Source organism: Vidua chalybeata, chromosome 19 (assembly GCF_026979565.1).
Source record: "Vidua chalybeata isolate OUT-0048 chromosome 19, bVidCha1 merged haplotype, whole genome shotgun sequence".
NCBI lineage: Eukaryota > Metazoa > Chordata > Aves > Passeriformes > Viduidae > Vidua > Vidua chalybeata.
Genome location: NC_071548.1, coordinates 2,875,047 through 2,888,253, shown reverse-complemented (window position 1 = coordinate 2,888,253; position 13,207 = coordinate 2,875,047). Strand labels below are relative to the sequence as shown.

General features: G+C 40.2%; 1 protein-coding gene across 2 annotated transcripts in view; it reads left to right on the top strand.

Annotated features, from left to right (window-relative positions):
* Window positions 1-13,207, top strand: part of TBCD (tubulin folding cofactor D) — a 382,417-nt gene that overhangs the window by 89,050 nt on the left and 280,160 nt on the right. For both annotated transcript variants that reach the window (XM_053960716.1, XM_053960715.1), the window contains exons 28-33: window positions 188-306; window positions 1,078-1,169; window positions 2,071-2,211; window positions 6,791-6,874; window positions 8,489-8,647; window positions 9,831-9,969. In XM_053960716.1, the coding sequence (XP_053816691.1) occupies window positions 188-306; window positions 1,078-1,169; window positions 2,071-2,211; window positions 6,791-6,874; window positions 8,489-8,647; window positions 9,831-9,969 (734 nt within the window). The remainder of the gene's footprint in view (window positions 1-187; window positions 307-1,077; window positions 1,170-2,070; window positions 2,212-6,790; window positions 6,875-8,488; window positions 8,648-9,830; window positions 9,970-13,207) is intronic.

The following is a 13,207-nucleotide window of genomic DNA, read 5'->3' as shown; positions in this document are numbered from 1 at the left end:
TAGTTAGGGTTTTTTGGGTTTTTTTTAGTTCTAAATGTCAGAACATTTTAGTTCAACAAATTACAAAATTTTCCAGCTGCTTTGTTTAGGGGATCTTTTCCTTTTTTTTTTTTTTTTTTCCTTAGCCAAATATGAAATTCTAATGATGTGGTGGTTGCTTTTCACTCTGCAATTGTATTTTTTCCAGATGAGCTGGTGACACAGTACGTTTCAGAGCTACAAAACGCAGAGGAAATGATTCGTTGTGGCTTTTCACGAGCTCTTGGGGCCCTTCCAAGATTTCTGCTGAAGGGCAGGCTCCAGCAGGTGAGAAAACAGGATCATTGTAATGAGAATTTTGAGTGAAACCTGTGACAGTAATCAAATAAACAGTAATGATCATAATTAAAGGTCTTTGTCAAAGGGGTTTGAATGCTAATGGACAGAAAATCATCATGAGTTGAGCTTGCCATAGTTTCTGATAATTAAGGTTTAGTCCAGCTTTAGTAGTGTTAATGGAAAGCAAAGGTTGGATTAACCCTTTGCTATGGGACATTGGTCCAAGGGAACAGAGGAGAGAGGGGAGAAGGGTCCAGGGGAAGAGAGATTTGCTACAGGGATTGAACTGAAACCCCTGCAGAAACCGAGATATAGGAAGCCACAAAGTGAAATAGAAATATAGATTTAGAATATGGATTTTAGCTTTTAGTAGAAACTTATTCCTAAGTGCCTTGAGTATCTAAAAAGCTGCAGCAGAGAGCAGAGGCCTTTTTGCCCTTAGGCACAATTCTGCCATAGAAGTGGTATTTCTATAACGTTACCCTGCCCCAGACAAAATCTAAACTTAGCCTGTTGTTCACATTTTTTAGCTATATTATTCCCATAAACAAGAAGAACTGCTAGAAATACATGTATAGTTCTGAATAATACTCTGGTGATGTTGTGTAAAATCTTACAGGCCTCTCCTGGTGAGAATCCAAACTCTGCTGCCTGCTTGGTTCCTTCATACAGGATTGAACTCACTTTACTATGATACCTAAATTTAACATAGTAAAAAAGGGTTAGGATTTATATATCTCAATCTTTGTATTTTTTCAGGTTTTGGAAGGTCTAAAAAAAGTTACAATAATTTCCCCTGAGGACGTGAGCTTTGCTGAAGCCAGGAGAGATGCCTTAATAGCAATTGCAAAGTATGTTTCTCACCCCTGCTTGTGTCTAATTTTAAATCTTTCTGTAGAAGCTTTCTCCTGTTAATTCTGCTGGGAGCTGGGAGCATGAGTCCTGAAATCAGTTACAGTCACACACACACATCTTGACTGCATATCCATTACTCAGTTTATTGTTGATTCAGAGAATTACCACACACGTGACTGTGGACTTCAGCTCTGATAGTGCTGGCAGGTTTTTATCAGTTACCTGACTACCTAGAGTGCATTTTAATGTTTGCCTTTCTCATGGGCTGCAATTTAATGAGCTTTACTGAGAAGGAAGAATATATGTTTTTTCCACAATCTTAAAAAATATTCAATTGATTTAAAGGAATTGTGCCTTTTATTTAAAGGAATATTTTCTGTGTTGAATGTCACAGTGCAGTTAATAGTATACATTAATACTTTATGCTCTTAAACTGCTACACTGCTGAAAACCCCCTGTCTTCAAGGTAAAGAAGTTTAATATCAGGTTCAATGCACATTCTGTTGGCCCTTTGCTCTTCTTCCTGACTTCACTTTAAGGAGAGTTCAGAGTCTGACAGATACTGAAGCATGTTCCTTTTTGGAGTGTTATAGGTGTGAAAGCTTTTCTGGAGTACTTTGATTTTCTCTGCATTTTACAGGAGAGTTTAATGTGAAAAATCAAGTAAAGGAAGTAAAGCAACCTGCTTTCTCAGATCCCTGCTGAGATCTTAGCTTTGGCAGTGCTCCTTTGAACCCAAACACTGCTCAGAAATCCTCAGGTCAAATTCAGCACAATTCAGAAATGTTCCTCATCCCATCTGTAGTGGACATTATGGATGTTGTGAATTTTATTAAGCAACATAACAAAGCTTGATCTTCATTGCCTCCCATCCCTTCTTTTCCTCTTTTTTTGAAGGGTTTGCCAGACAGTGGGTGTGAAGGGAGATGGATCCCAGCAGGAATATGTGTGCAGGGATAACGTTGATCAGATTTATGCCACGCTGCTCACCGGTGTCACCGACTACACCACCGACAGCCGGGGTGATGTTGGAGGATGGTAAGGTGGGGTGAAATCCAGGGCCAGCTTTGGTGTCCACTGAAAAGCTGATGTGTTTTCAAAACCTCTTAGAAACAAGAGCTCCAAGCCTTTGGAGATTTGAGCCTAGGTGGGAATTAGGAATGCACAGCAGGAAGAGAAGTAGAAAGTGAAAGGCGAGGCTGACAAGTTTTGGTCGTCCTTGCTCAGAAGTTGGGAGTATGAGGACTGAGATGTTCAAAACCAAAGTTAAGCCTTTTTCTGGTTCTGTGGGTGACATTAGTTCCTTTTAGTGAATACCAGGAATGTATTCAGTTGCAAAACAGGGATTTAAAGCATTATTTCTCTTTATTTGAAACAACACATTGGGTCCTGCCTGATCTCTCCTGCTGCACGTTGCTGTTGTAGGGATTTTTTGCCAGGAGAGGGAGCAGCTGCATAACCTGTTGAGAGGGATAAAACTCAATTGTGCTGCAGCATCACCAAATCTTCTGTAAGTTTAAGATTTCAATGATTTCAGATATGATGCTGCAAGAATAAATCGTAAGTCTATAGGAATACGTCTGCTGATGGGAAATCTGTAGCATAGGTAGATTAATACATTTAGTAACTTAATAAAATTAATAAGATCTTGGTAATGTTAAGTCTATAGCAGGCTTGTTTTCATTGCATTCCTCAATGTCTTCAAGGTCCCCCTAATATACAAAGAAGATTCAGTGTCTAGCACTCTGAATGCTCTGTAGTCCTTCAGTAACAGTGATCTGCAAAGGCAGTTTCCAAATTCCTGACTGTAAAGGCTCGTGTCCTTCTTTGGGTTTGTGTTTTATTTCCAAAGCAGCTCTAACTGGGGATGTGTCAGCACTTACTGATTGGAAGTTCCTGCCAGCTTTGAATGGGAGAGATCATGAAGAGCTCATGGTATTCATGGCATCCTGTAGAATTACACAGCATGGGGATATGGATCTTACAAACCAAACACACTCCTGTCAGGGTGATTTTCTGCACGTATTTGTGAGCTAAATATGCCCAGCCTGAAGTAGTACTTGTTAATAAAAAGCATTAAATTATCCTAATTCAGGAACAAGTCCAGTATCTGCAGATTTAAAATACTTTTGATGCTTTGTGGAAGCCACAGAGCAGTAACACTCAGTATAGAGAAGCCATGAACTCTGTAAATGAATGTGATAGAGTAATTTTAGTTGTCTTTTATTTGACATGTGATAGAGTAATTTTAGTTGTCTTTTATTTATTAGCAGTTGATTTTGAGTAAAATGCAGGTTTTGAAAAAGCCTCTTAATTTTATTGCCTGAATCCATAATTTGAATTTGAAATGTACAGATATATGTTGCTTTTAGAGATGAAGAATCAGCCTTGTTTAACCTGTGGGTGATACTGTTTGTGTGGTATGGTAATGAAGTGGTAAAATACATGTATTTGACCTGTCTGGCAGCTGCATGAAGTAGCTCAGGGTACAGAGATGTGTGTTCTGGATTTTAATTGACAACCTGTTGATAATTCAGATCTGGTACCTGGCTCTGCTTTTGCTACATGCCAGGCAGGAAGGGGTAAGTGCCTGAAAAGTTCTGGTCAGAAATAATTCTGCTGGTTGAAAACATTTTGTTATTTTCCCAGTTTGTTGAAGAAGTTCTTGTCCAGCAGCGCTGAGTCACGTGGAGTGTTTGAGTGGATTGTGTCAGTCATATCTGTGCAGAGTGTTTGTGTGAAAGAAATGCTTTAAACAGTCACTACCTCCTTCCTTGTAGGGTGTTTTCAGCAGTGCTGGATGAACAGGAGAGTGGCTGTGCCCATCCCTGGCCAAGCCCAGCCTGGTGACACATGCTGCCCAACTGGCAACTTCTGGCTCAGATTTGTTCTGTCCTGCTCAGAGCTCTGTCCTACTCAGTCTTAACTTCAGTGTCATTATTTCATTTGGTAGCCCTAGGTTTGTTTTAAAACAGGAAAAAATAAGTAAATTACAGTGCCATTCTCCTTTCCAGGATTCCTCATTAGGCTTGGACAGGGCAGGTGCTGTGAGGTACATTTGTAATAACCATGTGGGATGGGAGCTGTGTACACAGCCTGGAACCACCTCTTATTTTGTGGAGGAAAAAAAAACTTGTGATTGTGCTGGTTTTTTCAATATGCCCCATGCTGGATTGTTCCTTGCCAGTGATCATGGGCAAGGAACAGTCAAAAAAGCACAGTCAGAACTTGCAGATTGTGCTCTGCAAGGCACTGGCAGTGTTAGATCTCACCAGTGTCAGTAATGCAATAATTATAGGCTGTAATATTTAAAAATAGGCTGCAATAATTACAAACAATAAAAAATATTAAATAATATTATATATTATGTATACTGTATAATATGATATATAATATAGTTTCTATAATAGAAATATTAAATAATTATAAATAGCTCCTCTGTCTTTGCACAGGAAGGGAAGTGTCAGTTCTGCAGCAGAAGAAAGGTACTTTGTGCCACGTTATCATTGGGCACTTGTGTAACTGGCCAGCCTTGTCCCTTTAGCACTTCACTGCAATATTTACAAACATGCTGGAAAAGTTCATGGCACAAATAACCCAGACTGCTCTCAGCTTTAGTTGAGGTTTGTGTGTTTGGATTTTCCCTGTTTTCTGTCGTGTTTCCCTGTTTTCTGTAGTGGTATCCAGCTTCTCAGCTGGGTGAATTGTCATACCACAGGGAAATAATAACACAGGGCACGAAATCAGAGATCAGGAGGTGTCTGACATTTCCTTAGAAGAGGAAACAAGGGTGCAAACCAGTGAGGATCAGGTGCAGGTCATTCCAGCTTGCACAAGGAAGGAGCTTGGCTTTCCCTGCTGTCAGAGGAGCAGGAGGGAGGTGAATGTGTCTCTAACACAAGGCAGGGCTGGGTGCAGCTGACAGAAAATGCAAGAGCAATAATACAGGGTGGGGAGGCAGAGAAAAGGAAGAGTCACTGAGCTTTGTGTTTTCAAAGCCAGGTGAGGTACTGGAGAAGTGTAAGTAGGTATTCAACTGAGCTTCCACATCTGAGAGCACCCAATGCAGTTCTCCACAACTATTGTTTATCCTTCTCTGTGTCTTCATTTCAAAACAGAACAAAACAGAGTGGAACTTTCAAAGAAATCCTGAGGAAATTAAATTCCCAACAGCCATTAAAATTCAAAAGTGCTTTGAGCACCAGATGCTTTTTTTTTCTTTTTTGAGCTTCTTTGGGCAATTCCAGCCACAGTCAAGTCAAGAAACATGTAAATCAGAGGGGGAAGAGGGATCCTTTCTCATGGCAAACTCTTGGCTGCTGAAGGCTTTTGTGGCCTCTCAAATATCAGTGCTTTCTCATTCTGTTTCTTCCAAACCAGTGAATAAGATGGAAAGATATGGAGAGACTTTGTCCTTTTTGTGTAATTTTTGTCTTTCTTTAATAGAGTCGTGGGAAAGTTTCATCAACTTTTCTCTGCATATGCAAACTTCACCTTTCTTTTGACAGATTGTTTGCTGGGACATGCCTGGTCTGTCTACAGGTGGTAGACATGAATATCTAAGTCAGATATGATACAAAAAACTAGTAAAACATAACCTTGATGAAAGACTGCCAGACTTGTTTTAAACTGCTTTGGAAAAAATGATGTAATTTACCTTTTTTACCATTATAACAAATGTCCCACCCAGTTTCAGATTGCATCTGCAACTGTTTTCAAGTTGTTTTGGAAATCAGCAAGAGGGGTATTTCTTCTCATAGAAGGCTGCTGGGCCTTTTCAAATATTTTTCCCCCTTTTTTTAAAAATTATTACTGAGAAAGGATGACATTATTCTGAGTTGCTGATGTAGTGAACATGCTGGGCCTGCTCTTGTGCAGGGTCACGTAACCCACTGAGGTATTGCTCTTGTCTTAAGAAAAGAACCACTTTTAAAAACTCATGGATTGACAAGACATGGTTTAAAACAAGCATACTGATGATTTTTTTAATTGAAATTACACTTTTTTTAAAAATTGTATTTAAACATTTTGAAGGGAGCAGATCATTATCTAGATAGGACTCGCTTCAAGCACAACTTAGTGTTACTTTGGTCAAACTTTTTGTGAAATTAATTATTGTTTAGCATAGAGATTTAAGCCACTCTGAGTCACAACTTGTTTTTAATGTTGGAAATACTAAGCTTGAAAATTTACAGGAATGTGACAGTCTTAACAGTGTTCAACATCTGACTGTCAAAATGTGGGTTGACCTTATCAGAAAATAATTTGAAGCAGACAGAGCATTTAAGTTTAAATACGTCTACTTGCACATGAAATATTACTAATCATTATCAGTTTTAACCTTCTTAAAATAAAGAATAAGCCTGCTGACATCTGGCTGGAATGAAAACCAGGCTGGTGAGGCAGGGGTGACTGTTGGACCCTCAGTGCAATGTGAGCTTTGTTTCACAGAATGGGACTGGAAGGGGGACACTCCTTGTCCTCCCAAAATGTGGGAGCTGCTCTCAAAGGTCCTTGCTTTGGTTATTGTGAATTTGTGCTGGTGTTTTCACCCAGCTGATGTGTTTATTGAAATAAGTGCTGCTGTAGCTCCTCTGCTCTGTCTGTGTCTCCACAGGGTGCGTGAAGCTGCCATGACCAGCCTGATGGAGGTGACCCTGCTGCTGGTGCAGAAGGAGGCAGAGCTGATTCATGCCAGCATGTATGCAATGTTCTGTCCTGTGTCAGCTCCTGGAGCTCCATCCTCCATTCCCTGCACGAGTGCAGTGCTTGCACACTGTGCTCCTCCTTTATTGAGTGTGACAGAACTTTGACCAAAGTGTGTCAAGCCCACGCAGATGGGGAGGGTGTTTCATCTGATTTTCAGAGGGAAAACCTTGTTGGGGGCACGTGGGTGGCAATCCCACCTTGGAAATGCAGCACAGTGTGGGATTTGGGCTAAACCTGCCACCTCTGTGGTGCTTCCCAGTAGTGCTCACTGAAGCAGAAAGCAAACCTGCCTGCTTATCCAGAGTGTCACATCATTAATTCATAATGTGATCAAATGTGAGCATGAGTTTGGATTCATTTCTTTGCAGAATTATTAGTAAAGAAATAAAGAAAATTAGTTTACACTGAGCTCCTGATTTTTAATTTCATTATATGGTACTCCTAATAATAAAAGAACTAGTACCAAGTATATTTTTAAACAGAAAGCAAACCTGCCTGCTTATCCAGAGTGTCACATCATTAATTCGTAATGTGAGCATGAGTTTGGATTCATTTCTTTTCAGAATTATTAGTAAGGAAATAAAGAAAAATAATTTACACTGAGCTCCTGATTTTTAATTTCATTATATGGTACTCCTAATAGTAAAAGAACTAGTAATAAGTATATTTTTAAAACATAGTTTGAGCTGCAGTAAAACTTTCCTAAGAATAAAAGAATTAATAAAAAGTACCATTTTTAAAACATAGTTTGAGCTGCAGTAAAACTTTCCTAATCGTGGTATTGGTTTGTAGACAGAGTGTGCCAGTGGTTAGGTGAACATATGATGGTTTGGGATTTAATTAAAAAAAAACCCAAATGTTGAAGGACACCTAGAAGGAAAGGACTGGATTCTCTAAGAACACAGTGCTCACTAGTGCCCATTTTCAGGGGCTTCCTCCTGTTCATCTGTTTATACCCAGATTGTCCACGTGGAACTGAGAAAAGCATTCCTGCCAGCTGGATCCCATTTTGTAAATATTTTGGGCCTTGGTGTAACTAAAGGAATTTTAGCTGGTTTTACTATCATTAGTGGCCCTTTCTGAAGGGTTAAGAGCCTTGTGGGACAGAGTATTGTAGCTGTGAGTTTAGTTGTGAGCATAAACAAAATAGGATATTGTTAAAAACTAGCCAGAATTGAAGTGATTTACTTGGGATATATGAGATGTAGGAGAGACCTTGTCCTCTGCAACGTGTGCAGTTTTCTACTTCAAAATGTGCTTTTCTCAAAGTTCTGCTCTATTTCCATCTGAAATGTTGCAGTTCAGCCAAGCTTATAAATCACTTCGTTATCTTTTTGGATGAAGGGTGGGGCAATATGTGTAAAAGGTGGATAAAATACTCTGTAACATTAATGTCATTCTGGTTTTTGATTGATTGATCTGTTGGAAGATAAAGCCTCAAGATTCTATCACCATGTGGGTGTTTTAAATCACTTGTGTGTTCATTCTGAAGGGTTAAATCAGAATACTTTCCTAGCAGGATCATTCTTATTCATTTAATTGAAACAATTTAAATCTGAATACACATTCTACAGCTTAAATTTTCTGATTGTTTTCTTCTTTATAGCTGCAAGCAGATTATGTGCTGGCTGGCTCAACAGTCAGCTGAAAAAATAGATAAATTCCGAGCTCATGCAGGATCTGTGTTCCTTAGTCTTTTGCACTTTGACCATCCTCCAGTTCCACACATCCCTCATCGAGAAGAGCTAGAGAGGATATTTCCAAGGTAAGGTAGTGAAAAATGTCCTAAAACAATGAAAGTAAAAGATAAATGCACACAGTTTCACCTAAACCAAGCAACCTGGTGTAATTTTTATGCCCAAAATGTGTATAGAGGAATATTTGGTGTTTTCAGGGTTTTATTGAATTGTCCTATGAATGTGCATGAACATACTTTTTTTCTCAGCTGGAAAACACTGATTATAAGGACAGTTTTTAATGAATTCTGTTGTTTTAACCAAGCTCTAGTTGCAGTAGTTTTCCAAGATGGACTTTCTAGTTAAAGCAAGAGTGGGAGCAACTCATTCCTGAGTGGTGATTATGACACCTGATGGGAGTGAGGAACATCCAGCTCTGTGCTTGGGGGATCCTCAGCCTGCTGTGATCCTCTGCTCTGTCTGTGAGGCTGCTGATCATCAGCATCATCAGTGCTGGGAGGGTGTGTTGGCCTTTCCTGGGATAGGTCTGTCCTTGGGTCAGCTGCTGGTGGGAGAGAACACAGAATGAAACTGCAGAAGGGAACTTGTTTTCTGAATGTAGGCAAAAGTGCCTGGGCAAAGGAAAGTGCAGTTCACATCTTCCCTGGGTCAGAGCAAGGATTTGGAGATTCCTCCACTTTACTGGCAGTGGCTGAAGCTTTGGTTTGTATTTACCCCATATGCTCAAAGACCAGTGTTTGATTTGATACTTAGGTAATTCAGAGACCTTCTTCACTGGTGTGGAGGAGCAATGTGGGGAGGAGAAAAGCAGTGCACCCACACAAGATGATTCCCTTCTGTGGCAGGCACATTCTTCTCTCTCTCAAGATTTTTTCATAGAGGAGCACAGAGAGAAGAAAGAGAAAACAATTTCTATTTCTGCTCCTTGTTTTTTCCCGTGTGGAATTTTTTTTGGAGAATTGTTTACCTGGGGTGATTGCTTGGTTGGATTCTGGTGAGGATTGTTTGGGCCTGATGGCCAATCCAACCCACCTGTGGCTGGACTCTCAGAGAGGGTCACGAGTTGTGAGTGAGTCAGATATGGGAGTTAGAAAAGTAGGTTTGTAGTTTTAGTATCTCCTTTAAATAGTATATTAATGTATTATAGCATAGCTATAATAAAGAAACCATTCAGCCTTCTGAACTGGAGTCAGACATCAGCATTTCTTCCCACGGGGTTCACCTGCATTTACAATACCCTTCCCCTTTCAGGTGGGAGAAGGAGGTGCTGAACTGGAACGCGGCGTCGGAAGCTTTCCCGCGGATCACGCGGCTCCTGGGCCTGCCAGCCTACCAGTACCACGTGCTGCTGGGGCTCTCCGTGTCCGTGGGGGGACTGACAGAGACCACGGTGAGAGCAGCACTGCTTTCAAACCTGATGGCCTTCTTGGCTTTCCTTTCAAGGGTGCCGTTGTCTTGACTTGCTGAGTGCTGGTTTTCGGCTTCTTTTTTCTGCATCTGTCAAGGTCAGGACTGAAGATGATAGTTAACATTCAGGCTTAGATGTTTTTTACAGTCTCACAGCAGTGAGTTCTGCAGTCTTTCACTAACAAGGCACAAAACTGGCTATCTCTTGTTGCAAGGTCTTTTAAGGCTAAACTATCCAATTAAGAAATGACACCTAAATTATTTTCACTTTTAAGCCAATAACTAATCACTCAAAGTCCGCAATGCAGACTTTTCTGTCCAGTTACAAAATACACCCAAACCCATGGAGAAGAAGGTGAAGAAGAACAAGAAAGCCTTCTCCAAGGCCTCAGGTCAGATGCAGTGCTCTCCTGGGAGTCAGACTGTCAGCACAGAAGCTCTGAAGTTCTCCGTATCCAGAGCACCAACAGCTGAGCGTGCAGGGAACAAGGAGTGAGGGTGCTTTGTTTCTCCTCTCCTGACCTGAGAGTTCCAGCCCCACAAATCCCAGCCCTGTGCTGACTCTCCCTGCTGGGATCAGAAGCAGAGCCCCTGAGCCCAGTGCAAGGTGATTGCTCCTCTCCAATGAGGTGAAAGCCAGTTCATTTGTCACCTGATGCAAGGTGTTAACTGGTAGTTGTCAGTAGGTGTTAGCAGTGTGCACAGGTTTCTTTTATTAATTATTTTTTATACATTTGCTACTAAAACACCAGTGAGATGTCAGAAGTTCCATTACAAAGAAATAGCATTCAGATGCCTGTCTAAATCCTCTGAGCTTTGCAACCCTTATTTCATTCTTCTGGCATGAAGAATCTATCACTGGCTTTGGCAGTCTGCTATGCTGCCAAATTTTTCCCTGCTTTATTGTAATTTTAGTGTATCCTTCTGTCTTTATGTTACAACTTGCATTGGTAATTTCAGAAGTCTTTTTTTCACATATTTGGCTTGTAATGTTTTCTGATTTGTTGTAGCCAAAGATGTAAAATATAAGAAGACGATTTCGGGGGTAAGGACATGGTTCAGTCTGACACCACAGAGGAATATCAGAGCAGTAACAGAATATTTTGGACTGTCAGTTAAGTCTTTAAATCCCAGTAGTCCTGTAACAGGAGGAGGCTGTGACTCAGCACCCCAACAGTGGTTAAGAGTGTTTCTAATTAAGATTTCCATCTCAAATTAAGAAAACCAGTAGAAAAGTGCTGGGAAACAAGAGTTTTTGTGGAGGGGGAACAGCTCCTGCTGGATCACAGCAAGAAGGAGTTAAAATCACCTGCAGCTTGTCTCCCATGCCTTCTCCTTGTCAGTCACAACTTGCCCAAGTGATTTTTTTTTTGCCTGGTGCTGTGGGTTCTGCCCTTGGGATCAAGAGATGTCTGTGAGCCTTTGGGCTGGTGGAGCAGAGAATTCGGAGTCTGTGCAGTCTCTCGTATTTAAGCCAATTTTGAGCATTTAAATGTTTCTAAAATGGCAACTAATTATATGGCAAGGGCTATTTTAAAACTTTGAAAACATGTGTGTGTTGGTTTGTGACAGTAATTATCAGATAGACAATGTAACTCTTAACAGATTTCTTTAATAGCAAACATGCACATGAAATTCAGCTTTCAGTCAAGCACAGTTAATTATAGGAGGCTCCACCAAAACCAAAGTTATTTGTCTAAGTAAAAAAAGGAGGAAAGTATTGGAGAAACAGACATTTTGGCTGCTAGCTGGGGTCAGAGGAAAATTCCTGTTCAATATTTTAATTATTTTTTTTTTTTTTACTCCTGGTTGCATTTAGTTATGAAAAGTTGGAACAGTTCAGTTCCATGCAGCTCCCTTCCCTTGTTACCATCTGACAGCGTGTTAAGGGAAACCTTCTGCAGTGTTCTCAAAATGTGATTGTGAAATGTTAACTTTTCTGTGACCCTCCAGTTTTCTTTAACACTAAAGTCTTGTTCTGGCTGGAATATTCTTGAGGGCTTTAGAAAGAAGATGAGCTAATTCTCTCTTGAGTCAGCTAGAAAGGCAAGGGAGGGCACTTACACTTGGGAGTGTATGTGTGTGGTGAATTACTTTAATATCTAAAATCTGATATAGAAATTAGAATTGATGTGTTTTACAATGACTGGTATTCAAACTACTCTGGCAAAGCCAGTAGCATTCTTTGCTCAATATCCAGAGATTGATTTAAAGCATTTATAGAAAATTTTAAGAACAATCCTATTAAATCCATATGAAAGAAGCAGCTTTTTAAAATTGTGGATGAGGGAAAAAGATTATTGGAATATGTGTTCTTGCAGTAATGTGTACGTTCTTGTGACTCTCTTCCCTCTCTCACTTCAAAAATATCTGTGCACATACACACGTGGACATGGAAGTTAGAAAGAAGATTCTTGTATATACTGCAAGATAATCTGAGTTCAGATGTCAGTTTGTCTTTTAGTCATCTCAGGGAATTCACAGGAGAAAGGCTCTGTTGTAATTGCGTGGTCAGTGGCAGTTTGGCTGCAGCTAAAATTGCTCTGCAGTATATTTAGCAAGAGCAGTTCTTTGTTTGGCTTTTTAAAGAGATTTTCTGGAATGAGCCGTGTGGGGTCTCTGAAGTGTTTTGGTGGCAGTGGGGCTGCTGGCAGAATCGTAGCTCAAGCATTGGAAGTAATCTGGAAAAACAGAAGATGTCATTCCCTGTGGGATTTGGCACTCTGCTCCATCACCATGGTTCAAAGGGCACTTTTTCTGTGTAAAAAAATCTTCTAATTATACATCTGGCCCACAGTGATGCATATTTCTTATGGCTGCATAAAACCCCTCAGTCTGTGGAGATCAGATGTACAATGCTGGTCTTTCTCCAGTGCACAAACCCTGCAGTTGCAGGGGTCAGGGTATAATTTTGATATAATTTCATTATTGTTGAACTACATTACATTCAAAATTTTGTTGAAGCACAGAATGTCCCGTGATTCCCCTTCCCCCTAAAGAGTGAAAATTGCATTTTAAAATGGTGTAGATAGTGTAAGTAAAACCTTTAAAAAAAAAAAAGGAACAACATATTCTGAACTCCCGGGCAGTACCAGAGCTGTGTTACTGTGCTAGATCTCACAAACAAAAATATTGGAATGTTAGTAGATGATACTCTGAAACATCTGGTTATTGGGACAAATTGTATGCAAATCAATGCATATTTGGTGGAAGAAAGAGGC